At 41.8% G+C, this 20226-nt stretch overlaps 1 protein-coding gene across 1 annotated transcript in view; it reads right to left on the bottom strand.

Annotated features, from left to right (window-relative positions):
* LOC105488215 (cubilin) overlaps positions 1-20226 on the bottom strand; it is a 313890-nt gene that overhangs the window by 191552 nt on the left and 102112 nt on the right. The window contains exon 28 of the mRNA XM_024794869.2: positions 7174-7324. Coding sequence (XP_024650637.2) covers positions 7174-7324 — 151 coding nt within the window. The remainder of the gene's footprint in view (positions 1-7173; positions 7325-20226) is intronic.

Below are 20226 nucleotides of genomic sequence, written 5' to 3'. Positions count from 1 at the left end.
ACTTAGAATTGGTATAGATGACTCCTTCCTGATTCTGTAAGTACTTTAAGATTTGGCTGAGTGCAAACAACTCCCATGTTTGAGCAGACCAATTATTAGGCAATTTTCCTAACTCTGCTTCTATAAGAGTTTCCTGAACACCCACTGTGTCTTTCCCTTAAACACCTGGGAGGAACCATCTATCCTCCTGTGCTGAAGGGAGTTCCTCCTATGTCTGGTTGGACTTTTGTATGATAATTAAGATTTAGATCCCCTGTTAGGAAACCTGCTGGGTTAAGGATTTTTGATAGGAAGGCTACCAGTTGTCAGTGGCCTCAGTGTTTTCGGCTCTGCCCTTGTTTACACTGACAACAAGATAGTATTGGAGTGTTATAGGGTTACAGAGAAGACCTTCAATTATCAATTACAGGTTTTAAATGTATCCTGACTTTTAAAGGAATATGGTACACTGTTTTTTTCTTTACTACTTCTATCTCTTTCTCTCTTTGACTCCTTTGTGTCTTCCTCTCTTTCCTCCTCTCTTTGACTTTCTGTCTGTCTCTTCCTCTCTCTGTCTCTCTCTGACTTTCTTTGTCTCTTCCTCTCTGTCTCCTTCTTTTGACTTCCTATCTTTCTCTTTCTCTCTCTCTCTCCCTCTCTCTCTCTCTTTGACTTTCTGTCTATCTCTTCCTCTCTATCTCCTTCTTTCTTTCTCTGACTTTCTCTCTGACTCCCTCTTTGTCTCTCTCTTCCTCTGTCTCTTTCTCTTTTTCCTTTCTGCTGGTCTTTCCCTGCCTCTGCCAGCCACTTATACTGCTGTTCTCCCCTCTCCTTCCCCTTTTTGATGGCGTTGGCAGTGTAAGACTGCCACCTCCTTGGGTTTTTGCACTGAATGCAATAACTCCATGATTTCCTTGTCGTATTTAACAGGGGTTCCCCCAGGGGTTAGGAACCCCCTTTCTTTCCATATTGCAGCATGGGCATGTAGGATTAGATAAGCATACTTGCTATCTGTATACATATTTATTCTTTTTCTCTTTCCCAGTTCTAAGGCTTAGGTAAGTGCCACTAGTTCTGCTAACTGGGTACTGGTCCCTGGGGGAAGAGGCTTACTTTCAAGCATGGTTACATCACTAACTATGGCATAACCTGCCCTTCGTATCCCATTTTCCACAAATGAACTTTCATCAGTATATAGGTTAAGGTCAGGATTAGCTAAGGGGACTTCTAAGAGATCATCTTGGGCAGCATAAGTCTGGACTATAATTTGGTGGCAGTCATGATCAATTGGTTCCCCATCCTCTGGGAGAAAAGTGGCAGGGTTGAGGGCCATGGATGTACATATCTGAAGCACCGGTCCCTCAAGGAGTAGCGCCTGGTATCTAAGTAGGCAGTTGTCTGATAGCCATAAACTTCCTTTGGCACCTAGTGTGCCATTTACATCATGAATAGTCCAGACAGTGAGATCCTTTCCTTGTATTATTCTGATAGCCTCTGACACTAAGACGGCCACCGCCACAACTACCTGTAAACAGTGGGACCAACCTTTTGCTACTACATCAGTTTCCTCACTTAGGTCTGCCACTGGTTGTGGGGTTGTCCCACGAGTCTGAGTAAGAACCCCAAGAGCTATCCCTGCTCTCTCTGTGACGTATAAAGAAAAGATTTGTCCTGTGTAAAGGCTTAAAGCTGGAGCTTGTACTAGGGCCTGCTTTAAGGTTTTGAAGGCTGTTTCTGCCCCTGGTTCCCACTCTGCTAGAATGAGTATTTGCCCTCTGGGTAGCCTTGATTAGAGTATAGAGGGGGCCTGGCTATCTTGCTGTACCTGGGGATCCACAGTCAGCAAAAGCCAGTGATTCCAAGGAACCCCCGCAGCTGTTTTAATGTCTTAGGGTGAGGATAAGCCAGTATAGGCTGTATTTGTTCCTTGCTGAGGGCCCTGGTCCCTCTGGCTAAGATTAGGCCTGGATATTTGACCTGCTGTAGGCAAAGCTGGGCCTTTGACCTAGACGCCTTGTACCCTTGATTAGCTAGAAAGTTCAAGAAACCTAGAGTAGCCTGCTGGCATGAGGCTTCCAAACTGGTAGCCAAAAGTAAATCATCCACGTACTGAAGGACCAGAGTGCCTGGACTTGAGAAGTGGCCTTGATCTTGGGCCAGTGCCTGACCAAACAGGTGAGGGCTATCCCTAAACCCTTGGGGCAAGACCGTCCATGTAAGTTGGGATGTGTGGTCTGTGGGATCCTCAAAGGCAAAGAGAAACTGGGAGTCAGAGCGCAGGGGAATACAGAAGAAGGCATCCTTGAGGTCCAGAACTGTGAACCATTCTGCTTCCTCTGGTATTTGAGAGAGCAGGGTATAGGGGTGGGGTACAACTGGATATAGAGGAATTACTGCCTCATTGATGAGTCTAAGATCTTGCACTAGTCTCCACTGACCATTCGTTTTTTGTACTCCTAGAATTGGGGTGTTGCAGGGACTGCTGCATTTCCTTACTAAGCCCTGAGCTTTTAAATGTTTAACAATATCCTATAATCCTTTTTGAGCTTCAGGCCTTAAGGGATATTGCCTTTGATAAGGAAAAGTGGTGAGGTCTTTTAGCCTGATTTGGGGACTGGGCGGGCATTTTTTGCTCTTCCAAATTGTCCTTCCAATGCCCAGACTTCAGGGTTGATTCCCTCCTCAAGTAGGGGACAACAAACAGGTAACTTATTCCCCATATTCATGTAGCTAATAGCTCCAGTTTTGGCTAATATATCCTTCCCTAATAAGGGTGTGGGACTTTCAGGCATAACAAGAAAGGCACGTGAAAAGAGCAAAGTCTCCCAATTACAACTGAGGAGGTGGGAGAAATATCTGGTTACAGGCTGTCCCAGGATTCCTTGGATGGTAACGGACCTTGAGGACAGTCGTCCAGGACAGGAAATTAACACTGAGAAGGCCATGCCAGTGTCCAGGAGGAAGTCAATTTCCTGGCCCTCAATGGTTAAATGTACTCGGGGCTCAGTGAGGGTGATGACATGAGCAGGTGCTTGCCCCGGGCACCCTCAGTCCTGTTGTTTGATCATCTGGTTGGGGGCTTCTGGCCCAGAGAACCACTGCACTCTGGAGCAGTGCACCTTCCAGTGATTACCTTGGCATCATGGACATGGACAAGGGGGCAGCTTGTTTCTTGTTGGACAATCTTTTTTAAAGTGTCCTTGTAAACCACCTTGATAACAAGCCCTCCCAGGTGATTGGTCTGCTCCATTTTTGTCCTTTCTGAATCACCAAGGTTTGTTTGTCTGAGGGCCATGACTAAGGCTGCGGCCTTTCTCTGATCTCACTTTTCCTTTTGGGCCTGTTCCTCTTGGTCCCTATTATAGAACACCAAGGTTACCAGGTTTAACAATGCCTCCAGATTTTGTTCAGGGCCGAGGGCTCATTTTTGGAGCTTTCTCCTGATATCTGCAGCTGATTGGGTAATAAACTTATCTTTTAGGATCAGTTGACCCTTGAGTGAGTCGGGTGACAGGGAAGTATATTTTATTAAGGCCTCCCGTAGCTGCTTGAGGAAGGCAGAAGGATTTTCTTCCTTTCCCTGACTTATGGTGGACATCATTGAATAATTCATGGATTTTTCCTAATTCTCCTTAGTCCTTCTACAACACAGGTTAGCAGATGTTGACGACTCCAGTCCCCATGATCTGAGTCGAGGTCCCAGTGGTGATCCATACTGGGGATGGCTTGTTGACCACTAGGGAATTTGTCCCTTTCTTTGGCTGCCATTCTATCATTTACTTGACTAAGATACCAGGTATCTCCAAACTCTCAGGCTGCAGCTAAAGCCGCATTCTTTTCACTAAAGGCCAGGGTTTGATCTGACAATAGCATGATGTCTCTCCAAGTGAGATCAAAGGTTTGCCCTAGATCCTCTAGGACATCTATGTACCTATCAGGATCATCTGAAAACTTCCCCAGGTCTGCCTTGATCTGCTTTAAATCAGAGAGGGAGAAGGGGACATGTACCCGGGTTGGGCCAAATTCCCCTCCCCCTACAGCTTGAAGGGGACATAACTGATAGCCTGGGGGATTTTGTGGTCCCTTGGAGATGCCTTTGCTTATTTCCTTCTGGGCAGGGGAGATTAGAGGAGGCTTATCATTAATAGGAAGGGGAGCAATAGGGAGGATAGGATATGGGGGTAAGCTGAAAGGTCCTCCTGTGGGATGTAAATTGCAAGTTTTGCAAGTTGTGTATTCTCCTTCAATGAAAAGAAAGCTTGGACTTTAGGTATTTCACTTCATTTGCCTTCCCTCTTACAGAAAAGGTCAAGCTGCAGGATAGTATTGTAATGTATACTTCCTTCGGGTGGCCATTTTTCCCCATCAGAGGGGGAATACTGGGGCCAGGCCATAGTGCAGAAAAAAAATGAGCTGCCTCTTTTTCAGGGTTTGCAGGTCAAATTGGTCCCAATGGCTTAGGATGCATTTCAAGGGTGAGCCTGTTGATGCCTGACTGTTTCCCATCTGAAAGACAAAACCACCCGTGGTTTTGGTTTGGTTTGTTTTTCTCCCTGCCCAAGAACCTGCAATGGTCCCTGGACCCTGCTGATTAGAATAGTTGCACTCACTGACACAGCAGCAGAAACACTAGTTTTCCTCCTAGACCACAAGGAGGACTGAGGAAGGTGGGATTTAGTGGCCCTCACTGATGCATTCTCAAAAACCTGCACCCTTGCCTATCCTCCTAGACCAGAAGGAGGACTGAGAAAAATCAGGTTTAGTGGCCCATACTGACACATTCTCGAAAACCTGTTAGAGTCCTAACATTCTCCTGTTAGTACTGGGACCTTACCCGTGTCCTATAAAGATGTTATGCCCTAAAAATGAAGTGGAGGGCCAGACCCTGAGGAAGGGAAGGGAGCTCCAGAGTTGGAAGAGTGATGCCTTTTGTCCTCACTTATATGAATAGGAAGGATACAATTTCTGAGGCTCCCCAGATCCTAGCTTCAGCAATAGCTTTTGTTAGGCCTGCTTGTCTGAGGAGGGATCCTCAAATTCCAGATAGTCCCCACTACAATGGGGCTTTGGTCAAAAATTATGTCTTTCTGATTGGTAAGCCTGGGTGCCTAAAGAAGGGAACAGAGTCCTGGAGTTGATACTAGAAACCATTCTTACAGGAGAAACTAGAAAAGCACGAGAGACAGGGAGTGGTTTTTAGAAGCGGGACTAGCCTTGGAGAAGAGCAACGAGAGGAAGTTTGTCTGACAGGCATTAGGACCCAGGAGGCAAGGGTCAGGATAGATAGGATAGATGGACAAGTCTTGCTTGGGCGACATGACTTTGCGAGTTCCACTCATGGCCACAGGGTCAACCAACCTGTCGGGACCCTGGAGCTGAATGGCTTTCCTCTCTGTCAACCCTCAGCTCAGCCCAGAAGTACAGAAAAAGCGGAAGCTGGTTCCAGGCCAACCAAAGCTCCCAACTCTGAAGAGTTAGGGGTTGTTTAGAGCCCTTTCCCAGAAAGTCTGACACCCATGTCTTTAGTCCAGCGGCCGTGCTAGTTGCTTTTAACTGACTGACAGGTGCCTGGTATTTAGCCCCCAAATTCTAAGGAAAAATAGGACAGACTAGCAAGCGAAAGGGGTCCGATGGTACTCACCGCTTGGTGATTGTCCCATCTGGGTCGCCAAAATGTGTCCAGAATTTATTCCTTCCAGTGGGTTCTTGGTCTCTCTGACTTCAAGAATGAAGTCGCGGACCCTCACGGTGAGTGTTACAGTTCTTAAAGATGGTGTGTCCAGAGTTAGTTTGTTCGGATGTTCAGATGTGTCCGCAGTTTCTTCCTTCCGGTGGGTTTGTGGTCTCACTGACTTCAGGAGTGAAGTCACAGACCTTCGCAGTGAGTGTTACAGCTCATAAAGGTAGTGCGGACCCAAAGAGTGAGCAGCAGCAAGATTTATTGTGAAGAGCAAAAGAACAAAGCTTCCACAGTGTAGAAGGGGACTCGAGCGGGTTGCCCCTGCTGGCTCCAGTGACCAGCTTTTATTCCCTTATTAGGCCCCACCCATGTCCTGCTGATTGGTCCATTTTACAGAGCACTGATTGGTCCATTTTATAGAGCACTAATTGGTCTGTTTTTATAGAGTGCTGATTGGTGCATTTAAAAACATTTAGCTAGACACAGAGCACTGATTGGTGTGTTTTTACAGAGTGCTGATTGGTGCATTTACAAACCTTTAGCTAGACACAGAGAGCTGATTGGTGCATTTACAAACTTTTAGCTAGACAGAAAAGTTCTCCAAGTCTCCACCCCACCCAGAAGTTCAGCTGGCTTCACCTGTCAGTAGTTTCCAAACTTTAATCACCAGGGAGACCAGTTAAGACACAGATTATTGGGACCCACTTCAGAGTTTGTGATTCTGTAGGCCTGGGATGGGGCCCAAGAATTTGAATTTTTAACAAGTTCCAGGTAATACTGATGCTCTCTCTAGGGACCGCATTTTGGGAACCACTGCTCTGGGGCTCTCCACTTGCAGATTGGCCCACCTGAGATTTGTAGTAATTTCAGACCTCTTGTTAAAGGAGACCTTCCATCTTCAGGGGAATGATGATCCCTACCTGCTTCCTGAACCACCAATTTGTAGGTGGGATCCAGATATGCCCCTTCCTGTTTGACAAGTACAACACATGCCCCTGGCTTTGTGCATCTCAGCTCAAATCCTCCTCCTCTCAGGCCAACCCTGCCGCTTCCTTTTCCTCATCCCTGTCTGACTGACTTTCATTCTTTCTCATCTATCCCTATCCCTTCTCTGCTTAACGTCAAGGTGAGCCTTAAATCTCCTTCTATTCCATTGCACCTGAGATACTCCCACCCCACCTTGCAGTTAACTTGCTATACCCAGGTTCAACTCTTTATCCCTAGAAACTTCATTCTGCTTCTTTCTTTATCTAAGGCAATTCATTACTACACCTACAATTAATACAATTAACCAAATTCTTTCCACTTTGATGTCACTTCCTCTCTTAATCCTAACAGACTTAACTCTCTAAGTTCCATCAGTGTCTAAGTATATTTCTTAAACTCTTGCATGAGATTACTACCTGGGTTCCATTATTTGTTCATGGTATTGTTTCTAAGTTTGGAACTGAAAAAGAAAAAATTATTGGTCAAATAGCAACTGCAAATACAACTGAGATCAGCACCCGGCTTACCATAAACAAACCACTGCATCTGAAATCCTTTCTCATGGTGGCCAACCCCATCTGTAAGGAGCAGTACTTGAAGCTTGGAGCTTGTAGTACTCCCTGGAGGGGGCAGGTCTACTCCACAGTAGCGTCCCATCCACCGTGGTCCATCATAGAGCTGAAATAGAAGAGAAACTTCCCCATGTAAAAACACATGGTTTGTTGGATGGAAAAAGCCAAGTCTACCCAAGTAGCAAAAGCTGTTCCTGAGATAAATCTGCTGAGGTGGGTCAAGTACACAGAACTCAACATAAGAATTAAAAATTGAAAATTGCATAGAGAGGGTTTTAGAGATGGATCTGCTTTCTAAGCCCAATAAATTTGGAAACCCAACTAGTAACTTTTGGTTTTATGTCAACATATCAAGTCCAAAGTATAAGTCAGGCTCAGAATAGGGAAATAGTAGGCATTCACATATTAACAACACATAGCGGGGCTCAATGAATAGCAGCTATTATAATTGTAAGATATAATTTTAAAATATTTAAAAATGTTTATGGGTACATAGTAGGTGTATATATTTATAGGGTACATGAGATACTTTGACACAGTAATACAATGTGTAATAATCATGTCATAGAAAATGGGGTAGCCATCCCCTCAAGATATAATTTTTAAAATAAATGCTACCTGTAAAATAATCAAACATTTTAGAAATGTATGAAAAAGGAAAATACAAACATTGATTCGACTAAAGACAAACACTGTTAATATTTCATTAAATTCAAAAATTTCTCTTGATACTTTCATTTGTATATACGTGTAATATACCTATTTGTGCAGGTGTATATATGTGTTTATACATTTGAGCTACATATTTAATTGTGTTTCTTGTTTTTCATTGAACATATCACTAAATTGTCTGTGTAAACCTCGGCATAAAATGCCACAAATATAATGTATTTATATTATAATTCTATTGTTGTTTCATATAAGATATTTCCAATCTTTTGCTGATATAAATAGCTGTTTGATACTTTAAATGTTTCTTTTAAACGATTCCTAGAAAGGGAATAACAAACAGTATAATCATATGGCTCTTTATAAAATATTATTAAATTTCTTACCAGAAAGTTTATACCAACTTATCCTCCCACAAGCAGTTAACAGAGGTGTTTCTTTCAGCAGAGCTTTGTCAATTATGATGACGATCACATTTTAAACTAGTACTGGTAGTGAAAAATTGCTCTTTGGTAATTGTCCTAATTTTTGTTATTTTGATTACTTTGACATTGAAGGATTTTTTTTTTTTTTTCATGTTTAGGGGCATTTAGATTTCTTCTCTTGGAAATTGTTTACTGATGTCTTTGCCCAATTTTCCATTGAGGTATTTATACATCCTCAAGGAGAAATGGAGGGTGCAAGGTTGTGTCCCCTTAACCTACCTCATTTAATGATTTTATCAGCTGTATATCTCCAAACTGAAAAATAAAAATTGAAAACCTCTCTACTATATCTCTTCATTTGAGAAAGGTAATGGCAATCCAACAAGACTGGCTTCCTCGGGACTCAGGCCATTACATTTTCACCCAATCGCCTTCATGTTCCCTTTAAACACTTTGTTCCAGTTACCCTTGGGATAAGCTGCCCATGCCAGTGAAACAGAAAATACCTGGCAATGGACTCATGGATTTCCTTGAGGATTCCCTTGGAGAGTACATCTACTTAAGAGTATATGTGAATGTCTGTGTGTTTGCACATATCCGTGCATAAATGTATAATCTGGATTCAATAAATTCCAGACTGACAAATTATTTTCATTGAACAAAATGTTATGACATGAAATATTGTTTGAAACATATTGATTTGAGTGTGGAGAACTTTACCACCAAATGTTACAAAGCACCTCCATGGAGCCGCCCCTAATCCCTGCAGTCAGGCATAAATTAGTCTGCCTTTGAAAGTCCTTAGCTTTTCATCTGTGCTTCTTTTGTGGAAATGGTCACATCCCCAGGCATTCTTGTTATGGGCTTGTGTGTCTTACCTCCCCTACGGATTGTGAGTTGCCTTAAAGCACAGACCACCTCTGGCCTTCCCCTCACTGCCCAGAGCAGGCCTTTGATAAAGGTAGCTTCCCCATGCATCTCCAATGAATGAACCCAGTGATTCCCCCACCAGCTGTATCTATTTTACTAGGACCCAATCTGCATGATTACTTGCACTCTGTATAGTTAGATAGGTAGTAATACCATACAATCCTCAATTTCAACAGGCTCCTCTTAGACCGTAAAGGATTTGGATCCTTTGTGCCACTCAGTAGAAGGGAGAACCAGGCAAGGGCCTTGTTCAAGGTCAGGATAAATTGCAGATTTTTAAACCTTGACCTGTCTCGTTGAGTTCTCAAATCGGCTGCTCATCATACGTGCTTGTGAGGTTTCAGGGAAGTCGGCAGAGATTTTTAAAAAGACAAGCTCAGAAGTCCATTATGTGATACACCCCGAAGTACTAAACCTAAGCATTTTAAGCAAATGAATAAAGATAAGTTTTATTTTTCAGGTTTATTGCTGTAGCTTCCCTTTTTTTTTCTGTTTTTCATATGCTGCTTTGAATGTGTATATTTATTATCAAGTTTCTAATATTCTACACATTTATCAGAAAGCTCCCCTACAATGAAGAGGGGAGAATGAGAGAAGAATAAAGCAACATAAAAAGAAGAGGGAAACGAAACAGAACAGAAGCTTTTCACCTTAGTGCTCAGTCCCACCCTCTCATGCAGCCGGAGAAACGGGAGGGCAAGAGGCCAATCTTGCAGTCTGTGCTTCTAAATCCCTGCTTCCCTGCAGGAGATTCATCTCAGCTTTAGAGTTTTTCTTAATTCTAGGGCATGAAGTCCAGTTCTAAACTAATTAGCACAGAAACAAACATACTGCTCCCAAGTAGTGGAGTAATTAGCAAGCCAATGCTCTACCGTCTTCCACCCCCAAAATCTTAACCTTCGGGTTGTAATTTAGTGACCACAGCATAAATTATTTCATTTTTGTCAGGCCTCCGAGCCAAGCTAAGCCATCATAACCCTTATCCAACAAAACATAAGATTTCTCCATAACTACAATCACCTTAAGCTCGATGGGCCTTACGGAATACTAGGTTGCAACATGTTGACGAATCATATTTCAATTCTGCACAAGGTCATGAACAACATAGCATTTTTGCCTCTCAGCTCTGCAAGGTTAAGAGACGTGGCATTTTCACATGACTTAGAGGGATTTTTTTTTTTCCTTCCTTCCTTCCGGATGGGATTATGCATTGAAGGAGACCCCTGAATCTCAGCTGTTCAGTGGTCTTTTATAACACATTGTAAAAGTACTGGGTGGGGGTGGAGGGGTTAGGCAGTAGGTTTGGGGGGCAACACTGATGAATGACAATTCTTTTATTTTTGCCTTTGAAGGGGAGAAAATTATGCATTAAAATAAACATCAAATAGACATTTATGAAAATGCTTAAATATAATGCCCAATCAAGTAATAAATAAATGCATAGAACAATGTCTCGAAGAGGAAAAAAAAACTCATAACTCATTTTTTAAAGTTTGTAGTTAATAAAATCAGGTTTTTTGTTTATATTCACACAGATGGGTAATGTCACCTCTACAATTCATTCTCGCACAAATTGACCACCCACAACCACACAAAAAGGAACAGGCATTTTTCAAAGTATACAAATACAGGTTACCATGGAAACCCGTCTCACGGATTCTGATTCTGTTTTCAGAGCAGAATGTTAACCACAGGACGTTCCAGCTGTGACTCATTGAAACTACTGACAAGCACGCTGCAGTGGCCCTGCTTTTGGAGAGCCTAAAGATCTACTCAGAGTGAGCAATACTTGAAGTTCTGAGTTACAGAAAGGAAACTAGTAAAACCTAAGAAAGATTGTGATTCTCACCTTGAATATGCAGATCTAATTTCTGTACTATGTTTACGGGTATTTTTCTAAATTACTAAAATAATGCTTACATTTTCAAATTGGCCATTAAATGTATCTTCAGATGTGGAGATGTGTGTATTACAAAACCTTCCTCGGTGAAATCTTTTGTTATTCTCTTAAGGAGATTATTCATTTAGGATTTTCGTGGCTTAGGTCCCCCCACCCCCACCCTACCCCAAAATATCTCAACTCCTCTTGACACACTCAGAGAGGAAGGAAATCTCTTGCCTGAGCCACACTTAACCAGTTTCTATCTACTTCCTTTGTGCGGGTTTGATAATTTGGCACGTAGTTTACAATACCATTAGTGAATTCAGACTCCAGTTGCAATAGGAAATGATCCGTGGACTTCTAAATAGGAAGGACCCATAACAAAGGGTAGGATATAAAACTGAAGACACCAAGTGTGGTCAATCACTGATAGAGATCCAATTTTTTTGTAAGATTGAGGGTACTTAGGAGTCACTGCAAGTCAAGTTCTAAGTGAGCAGAGACCCATGCATTCCACTCCACCTGTCCCCTCAGTAGAAGTCAACTTTATGAATTGCAGGATCTCCAAGAACAAAAATATGCCTTTTAAGTGCCTTGCTTGCTAAATTGTTTTATGGCTACAAATTTAAAACTGTAATAAATTAAAATTTTAATTAATTATATATATGAGCTTGGGATGTAGAGATTAATTTTTTTCTTAACTATTTTTCTGTTTGTTTGTCTGAGACAGGATCTTGCTCTGTTGCACAGGCTGGAGTGCAGTGGTGCAATAAGGTTCACTGTAGCCTCACCCTCCCAGGCACAAGCCATCCTCCTGCCTAAGCCTTCTGGTGGCTGAAACTACAGGCATGCACTACCACGCCCAGCTATTTTTTATTTTTTGTAGAGACGGAGTTTCGCCATGTTGCCCAGGCTGGCCTCGAAATCCTGGGCTCAAGCAATCTGCATACCTCGGCTTCCCAAAGAGCTGGAATTACAAGTGTGAGCCACCATGCCCAGCCCCAAACTCATTTTAGAATTTCAGTGAGTGACAATTAAAACTCAGCTTTTCTGTTTTAGATTGACATCTAATTCATACTGTTTGTAAATATTGTTTCTTTTATTTCCTGGAAGGTTTTCTGGAAGAAAATTATTTTTTATAGATCAATTTTAAGAATTAAATATAGTCCATGTAGAAAAAGCAACTCAAGAGTTTCTTTAGGATGATGTCATTAAAGCATGGAGAAACTTCTGGAGAATAACTTGGCCCATTTCCAATTATAAATCTTTGCAAATTCCAAAAAATCTCTATTCTTTAGAGCTTAATATGTAATTGAAATAATTCATCTGCTATGAGGAGAAATTTTAGATGTAGTAGAGAATCCCCTATTCTTTCTACAGAATAAAAATTCTAGTCAATGAAAAGATGATCGTTAAATTTTTGAGAACTATACTCAATGATTTTATAGAATGGCATTTTGAAGTCAGTGTCACTAATAGAATATTATATTTCAATCACAAGCAGGAAAGTCATTTTATTGTAGAATGTACTAGATTAATGTCAATGTGGCCAGAGCCAGGCTCTGTGTTCATAGTCCAGTTCTAAAATTTAGAGAACACAATTTTGTGAAAATTATTGAACTTCTTCAACCTAAAATGTCTTTATCTATAAATTTGCCACCATAATGATACTTATCTCATAATATTGTTGCCAACAGCAAATGAGATAAACCGTGTAATAGGTTTGCTATGAGGCCTGGCATGTGGAATGTGCTCAAAATGTTACTCTAACACTTTGTCAGAGGCAAAGGGAATCAACAATTTTTCCAGAGAAACCACCCCAAAATACCTATGAGAAAAGAAAGATGTTGGGGATTAGAGAACAGGAGCTGACTCATGTAAAATAGTTCACAGAAATCATCACTGGCAGGGCAGATGGGGAAGTGATGAATTCAGTGAGGAGGTGGAGGCCATTCCTTGCAGTGTGTTGCTATGACAATTTGGGCATTGTGGAGACTGAGGCATCCGGGACAGCCATGCAGAAACCAAGGCGAATCATCATGTGTGGGTTGGAGATAAGTATGCTGTGTGTGTGGCGGGCACTGCAGGAGGACAGATCATGCAGGGGACAGCAGCAAAGGAGTTAGAAAACCAGAGGCTGTTAAGGCTGCCATGGTGAGGTGGATAGAGTCCATTGGCAAGCAAAGTGGCTCTCGTGCTAAAAGTGAGAAGCATTTCTTCCTGTTGCAGCCTCCCCTCCCCTCTGGGTCCTACCCAGCCCTGTAGTTCCTACTGCTGAATCACTGGAGCTCCAGAAGGATGGGACCTAGGGAATTCTCAGGGCATCTGCTCGGACGTTCCCCACCCCAAACAACCACCACAGCAGGATCTATGGAGAGGCCTCAATAGGGCGATCATGAAAAATGTTGATACTGAAGTTTACACTCACATCTCCTGGAAAAACTTGGAACTTTATCCAAGTTTAGGTTACTTTAAATTTGAAGGGCTTTGAAATGTTTCTGCAACAACAGTAGAAATTGTAAAACAAGAATCACAGAGGCTAGGCGTGGTGGCTCACGCCTGTAATCCCAGCCCTTAGAGAGGCCAAAGCTGGTGATCACTTGAGGCCAGGAGTTTAAGACCAGCCTGGGCAACATGGCGAAACCCTGTCTCTACTAAAAATACAAAAAATTAGCCGGGTATGGTGGTGTACACCTGTAGTCCCAGATACTTGGAAGGCTGAGGCAGGAGAATCGCTTGAACCCCAGGAGGTGGAGCTTGCATCACTTGGTGCCAAGATCGCACCCTGCACTACAGCCTGGGAAACAGAGCAAGACTCTGTCTCAAAAAATAAATAAATAAATAAATAAATAAATAAATAAATAATAATCACAGAGGAGATACAGGGCTCCCATTGGGACAAGTCATGCCCAAGGGGGCAAATGCAAAATCAAATCATGGTGGATAAATGAGGCAAATATAGAGGAAGGCTGATAAGCAGAGCATGGTTAATCCCAGCTGACTCCAAGATGGCCCTCAGGAGGCTAAGTCCCCTCCATAAGGCGCATGGTCACTTATAGCATGCTCCCTGAGATAGGCACAGGAAAAGCTGCCTTGCCATGTGCCGAGAGGGTGGGGCAGGAAATATGAAATGTATCTGAAAGTAACCATTACTCATAATGCTGGGCTTTGCATGAGAGCAAAAACCCCATCGAAAGACCACATTTTGAGTTACTTGGTGTCACTCTGAGTTACAGGTCTGTCTCATATAAAAACCAGTGTTTCCTTTCTATATGGTGGCTAGTTGCTGTCTGCTCTTACTAGTGAATTTGCATTTTTATTTCTGCTTTCTATATACTACTCCTGTTAGATGCCACAGTTTGGGTCTGTTTATTTTTTAAATCATTGTCTAATCATGGATGTGGGAAAACATTTAACTACAAAGATACTTATCTCAGAACTGTTTATAATGGTAAAGATTTGAAAAGATTCTAAGTGTTTCACAACAAGAATTGGTGGCTATATTGTGATGATGGGATGTGCAATGTTGAAAATGACATAATAAATAACATGGGGAAATAGTCACAAGCTATTGTTAGGTGAAAAATGTTATTATGGGTTAGTGTGTACAGAATAATCTCCTTTGAATATTAAAATAAAATAAATATACAAGGAGCAATGACAGGAAATCAATACCACCAAATATTAGTAATAGTGATATAATTTAGGATTTTTTAATCTAGTTTTTTCTACATTTTCCCAGTTTCCTATAATGACTATGAATTCCTTTGTGATCTGATAAATTTATTTTTAAAGCAATATCTTTGGGGACCTATTGACATGGCAATAGAGATATGCATTAGTAATGCTTCTCCAATCTCAGAATTTCAAACCCTTTCAGAATTTCAAATAAACACCGGGCCTACTAAAAATATTATATTGTCTATCTCCATAATCTTTTCTTATGTATCTCAAGGTTATACGTAAAAATTAATCCACTGAAATGTTACCATGTAAGGCAATCTGCTCCAGCATTAATTTAAAATCATATTTTGCCTATAATGCTTCCTTTTATCATAACTAGTTTATTATTAATTAGACTAATTATTTATAAAAAATTATTTCTTTATTCCCATGATGTGACTATTACCCATTGCATGCCTATATCAAAACATAGCATGTACCCTGTAACATATACACCTATGTACGACATAAAATTAAAAGTTTGTAAAAATAATAATGTCTTCAGATGTTCAGGGACTGACAGCTTCATGTAAACATAAATTTCAATAGTCACTGATGGAGCAAGGGCTTCTAAATCCCTCCCTAGTGGTAAGTGAAATGCTTTGAAAGCCAAGCATACTCTCCTGTGTATACATGAAAATTTAATTCCATAAACCTCAGCCTTCCCTCTACCAATTGTCCTGCTACAGTAAAACACTGAACATTTATTATTATTATTATTATTATTATTATTCTGCCTCTTAAAATTCTCATCACCTGCTGCAGACGGTCTCAGGAACAAAGAACCTGGTTCATAGAACAACGTGAAATCATAGACCTTTGAGCTGGAAGAACCCGGAGGACTGCCATCCGGGTTCTCCCTGTAGACAGTGACAGCAGGAAAAGAGAGTCTATTAAATAAAGAGCCTGCCAGGCATGGTGGTTCACGCCTATAATCCCAGCACTTTGGGAGGCCAAGGTGGGTGGATCTTGTGAGGCCAGGAGCTCGAGACCAGACTGGCCATGATGGCGAAACCCCGTCTCTACTAAAAATACAAAAATTAGCCAGGCGTGGTGGTGGGCGCGTGTAATCTCAGCTACTCAGGAGGCTGAGGGAGGAAAATGGCTCAAATCTGGGAGGCGGAGGTTGCAGTGAGTTGAGAACGTGCCACTGCACTCAAGCCTGGGCAACAGAGTGAGACTCCATCTCAAAAAAAATAAAGAAAGAAAGAGAAAATAATAAACAAACAAACAAATAAAGAGCCAATGTAGGAACTGCAGGGTAAAGATGTTGTGTTTAAACAAAATTCTGTAATGTTGCAATTGGAAATCTTTCCCACTTTAAAAAGTAGAAAGTCAATATAGTTAACTGAAATCCACAACTGTGATTACCAGTGTGTAACATTTAGCATTTTGCTCAATGCATGCTTATTCATACCGTGAGCCTGTCTGATGGCGGAAGAGACCTTTCGGTCGCCCTGCCTTTGGCCAGTCTGAGGAGAGCAACCTGAGGTCAACGAGCAAAGGCAGTGTGCATAGGACAATTCAAGTTCTGAGGATCTAATGGAATTGTTACTGCTTCAGGGTAGTTTAGAAATTATTTTAGGTTTAATTATTATTCATCCTAATTCTGTTCTTCACGTTTGAAGAGAGGAAACACGCAGAGTTTCTTTTGAATGTGAGAGCAGAGGCTCTTTTGAAGGTTGGAATGTTTGGTTCATTAACTGCTGCAAATTAATGCAATCATATGAAAATCCTTCATTGTGAAAGATGCTCAGAAAAGATCAGCATTTCTTTTTAAGGAAAGGGATTTTGATCACACTGAAATAACATTTCTCCTTTCGATTTTTTGTAATTAAAAAAATCACATTTTCCTCAGGCAATCTTAAAACCAAAATTTCTTCTAAAATGCCTCATGCTAAACTCAATGACACTACAAAGCATCTGGCTTCACTAACAGATATATTTCATTCTAAACTTTTTTTGAATCCAGGTATCATGCTTAGTACGGAGCTAGACTCATATCTGGTATTAAGATATAAATTGAAATGTTTGGTACACTCTTCCCAGCTTTTATGCATGTTTTTGAATAGCAGCTGAACTTAGAATTGTAATAGCTTATCTCTAAGCTCTAAGCAAAATGCAAAAGTCCCAGAAGCAAACTTCCTCTGACAGACAGTTCCAGGAAGCATGACTCATCTGCCCAGGAAGCGTTGGAGGTGGAGCCATAATCAAAGTCGGCTCAGATCCACTGCTGCTCAGCCGAAATCTCATCTGCCTCTCTGCGTCTCGCCAACTGGAAAACAGGATGTTATCTACAATCCCAGTGGCTTTTGCAGGAAAACTGGAAGGCAGGAGAAGCAGCACTACTTTCCACACAGTGGGGCCAATTGATGTTAATTACAATTGGGCAGGCTGCTCTGGAAACCACAGATTTATTTACCGCAACATGCTATAGAGCAAGGACCCCAATCCCCAGACCGGTACTGGTGGCATTAAACTCTCATAGGAGCATGAACCCTATTGTGAACTGCACATGGGAGGGATCTAGGTTTCACGCTCCTTATGAGAATGGAACGACTGATGATCTGTCACTGTTTCCCATCACCCCCCAGTGGTACCGTCTAATGCAGGAAACCAAGCTCAGGGCTCCCACTGATTCTACATGATGGTGACTTGTACAATTATTTCATTATATATTACAATGTAAGAATAATGGAAATAAAATGCACAATAAATACAATGCACTTGAATCATCCCCAAACCACCCTCCCACCCCACCCCGGTCCGTGGAAAAACTGTCTTCCACTAAAACGGTCCGTGGTGCCAAAAAGATTGGGGTCTCCTGCTTCAGAGAGCAAAAAATAATCCATGAGGCTATGTTTATGTTAAAATAACCATAGGTAACATGTATTAGCACTTATTCCGTGCTGGTCATTATTGTAAGTTAAAACTCGTAGCAGCTCTGTAATGCAGATAGTATTGTTATCCCCATTTTAGAGTTCTGGAAACTGAGGTAGGTAGAGGTTTAGTAATTTAATATTTCAAAAGGCATCAACTACTCAAGAAGAATTTTTCCTATTTACTTCATTGGCAATTCTTTTCTTAAGAATAAGCATTGTTGGTCGGGCGTGGTGGCTCATGCCTGTAATCCCAGCACTTTGGGAAGCCGAGATGGGTGTATCACCTGAGGTCGGGAGCTCGAGACCAGCCTGACCAACATGGTGAAACCCCGTCTCTACTAAAAATACAAAAATTAGCCAGGTGTGGTGGCGGGCGCCTGTGATCCCAGCTACTCAGGAGGCTGAGGCAGGAGAATCATTTGAACCCAGGAGGCAGAGGCTGCAGTGAGCCAAGATCACGCCACTGCACTCCAGCCTGGGCGACAGAGCAAGACTCTGTCTCAAAAATAAAATAAAATAAAATAAGCGTTGTTAAACTCAAGGATACAGCAAGTCTTTATTCTCTCTAAAAATAGAGAGTAACCAAAACAATTTTTAAAAAGATAGGGACAATACGAATGCTCCTGTTAGTCATTGAAATTAAAATTTTTTTCATTATTTTTCTTAACAGAGCTTTGAGTAAAATAAGTGGACAAAAATTGTTGGTTTTATCATCTGTCATTTATCCTTAGTGAGAAGGGTCAAAATGCATTAACCAAGCAGGCAGCAGGCAGAAAACGAGGAAAATTAAATGTGTTAGAAATGAATCATTAATTATGTCTCAAGCTACAGAATTGAAGGCTCTCTATTTGTGAATTTCTCTACACCTTACTAAGGTGTTTCTCCTACATCAGCATCAGTGCAAATAATAACAGTGAACATTTATAGATGTGTTTGCTATTTGCCAGACTTTGTTTTGGCTCTTTACATATATGGACTCGTTGACTCTTATTACTTCGTTTTACAGAAGGGGAAAGTGAGGCACATAGACACTAAGGAACTTGCCCAAGGTCACCTAGCTACTAAGTAGTGGAGTTGGGTTTTAAACTTCATTCTGAAGTTACCTGCTTCGCTCTGAAGCGGGTACAGAGACTACCAATTTAGCACATTCTATCATGTGTCTGGGTGCCCAGAAGACATTCTCTTGTGAGTGAGTGCTAGAGGACTTACTACATCTTTGTCATTAGCATCCCACCATAGTCAGCAGATAAAAGAGTGCTGGCTGAGGCAGTTCTAATTCCAGCAACTCCCCTCTAAAACAATAGAAAGCACAGTGCCTGGAGCTGTTTTCAATAGGGAGCTAAAGACTGGGGTTTACCTTTAAACCAAGCAATTTGGAAACTGAAGAATTGTCCTTGGCACCTGTTTGGAATCTGTTATGCCGTCATGTGACCAGCAGTGATGTGCACTGCAAACACAAACGTTGATTTACGCTTCACTTATTAGAGACGACGCAAGGCCTTTACAAGGACAGAAGAAATTTGCCTTTAAACAGATTCTGAGGGCACACAGAGAAAGTAAAGCCCTTATGGAGATGTCCATGAATCAAGTTAGGGAACTCAGAAGAGAAAGAAAACAAAATGTGAACTCTGCCCAGAAAGGAAGCTAGACCTCGCCAGGGAGGAGCCACCGCTCCTAACTGGCAGGGCACCAGGAATGGAGAAGGCATTTCCAAGAGATGGAGGTCGGCTGGTGTAAGGGTGAGGACCATTTCCTGAAGTGTCCCAGGAAGAAGCTGAATGGCCAGGCAGGAGCTGGGCTCTCTCCAGAAGGGGCGTGGAGGGGAGTAATAAGCATTTCCTGAGGACTCAATATTTTCCAGGTGTCTGGATTCTTATCTTCATTTTACGCACGAGAGAACCAAAGCAGCCAGACGTTAAATTCCTTGCCCAAGATCACAGCTGGTAAAGAGCTTTGGAGCCAGGTGGACTCCAGAGCCCACACTCTATTCATGCAGCACTGAGTGTGAACGTAGGTTCACCACTTTCTGCAGTGATGACACTTCCTGCACTGATATGGTTCCCATCTCAGTCCCTGCTCTCCTGTGGGCATAATTATACTCAGTTACTGGACTACTATGGGGATAGGCAATTATATCTATCAAAGTATCCGTAGTAGTGTCTAGCACATGACGGGCATTCCATTAATGACAAATATTATTGCAATTCTCAAAATAAACATCTGAGATGCGAAGAACTCTCTAATACCTCATGAACTTCAAAGTTTGCTTGTTTGTATGAGGGGAAAATGAAATAAACTTGGAAAATATCTCTAGAATAATGTTTTCCTGAGAATGTGGAATACAAATATCCAATAGATGTTCATTAATCAGACTTCTGGGCAAAGATGATCTCTTTGGGACTAATCTCCACTGGTGGTTGTCCCTGCATACAGTTCTATCAGGCTATATTCTAATGTCTCCCTTTTCTTCATCCTGTTGTTCATCCATCTTTGTCAA

Source organism: Macaca nemestrina, chromosome 9 (assembly GCF_043159975.1).
Source record: "Macaca nemestrina isolate mMacNem1 chromosome 9, mMacNem.hap1, whole genome shotgun sequence".
NCBI lineage: Eukaryota > Metazoa > Chordata > Mammalia > Primates > Cercopithecidae > Macaca > Macaca nemestrina.
This window is presented reverse-complemented; position numbering and strand designations above follow the sequence as displayed.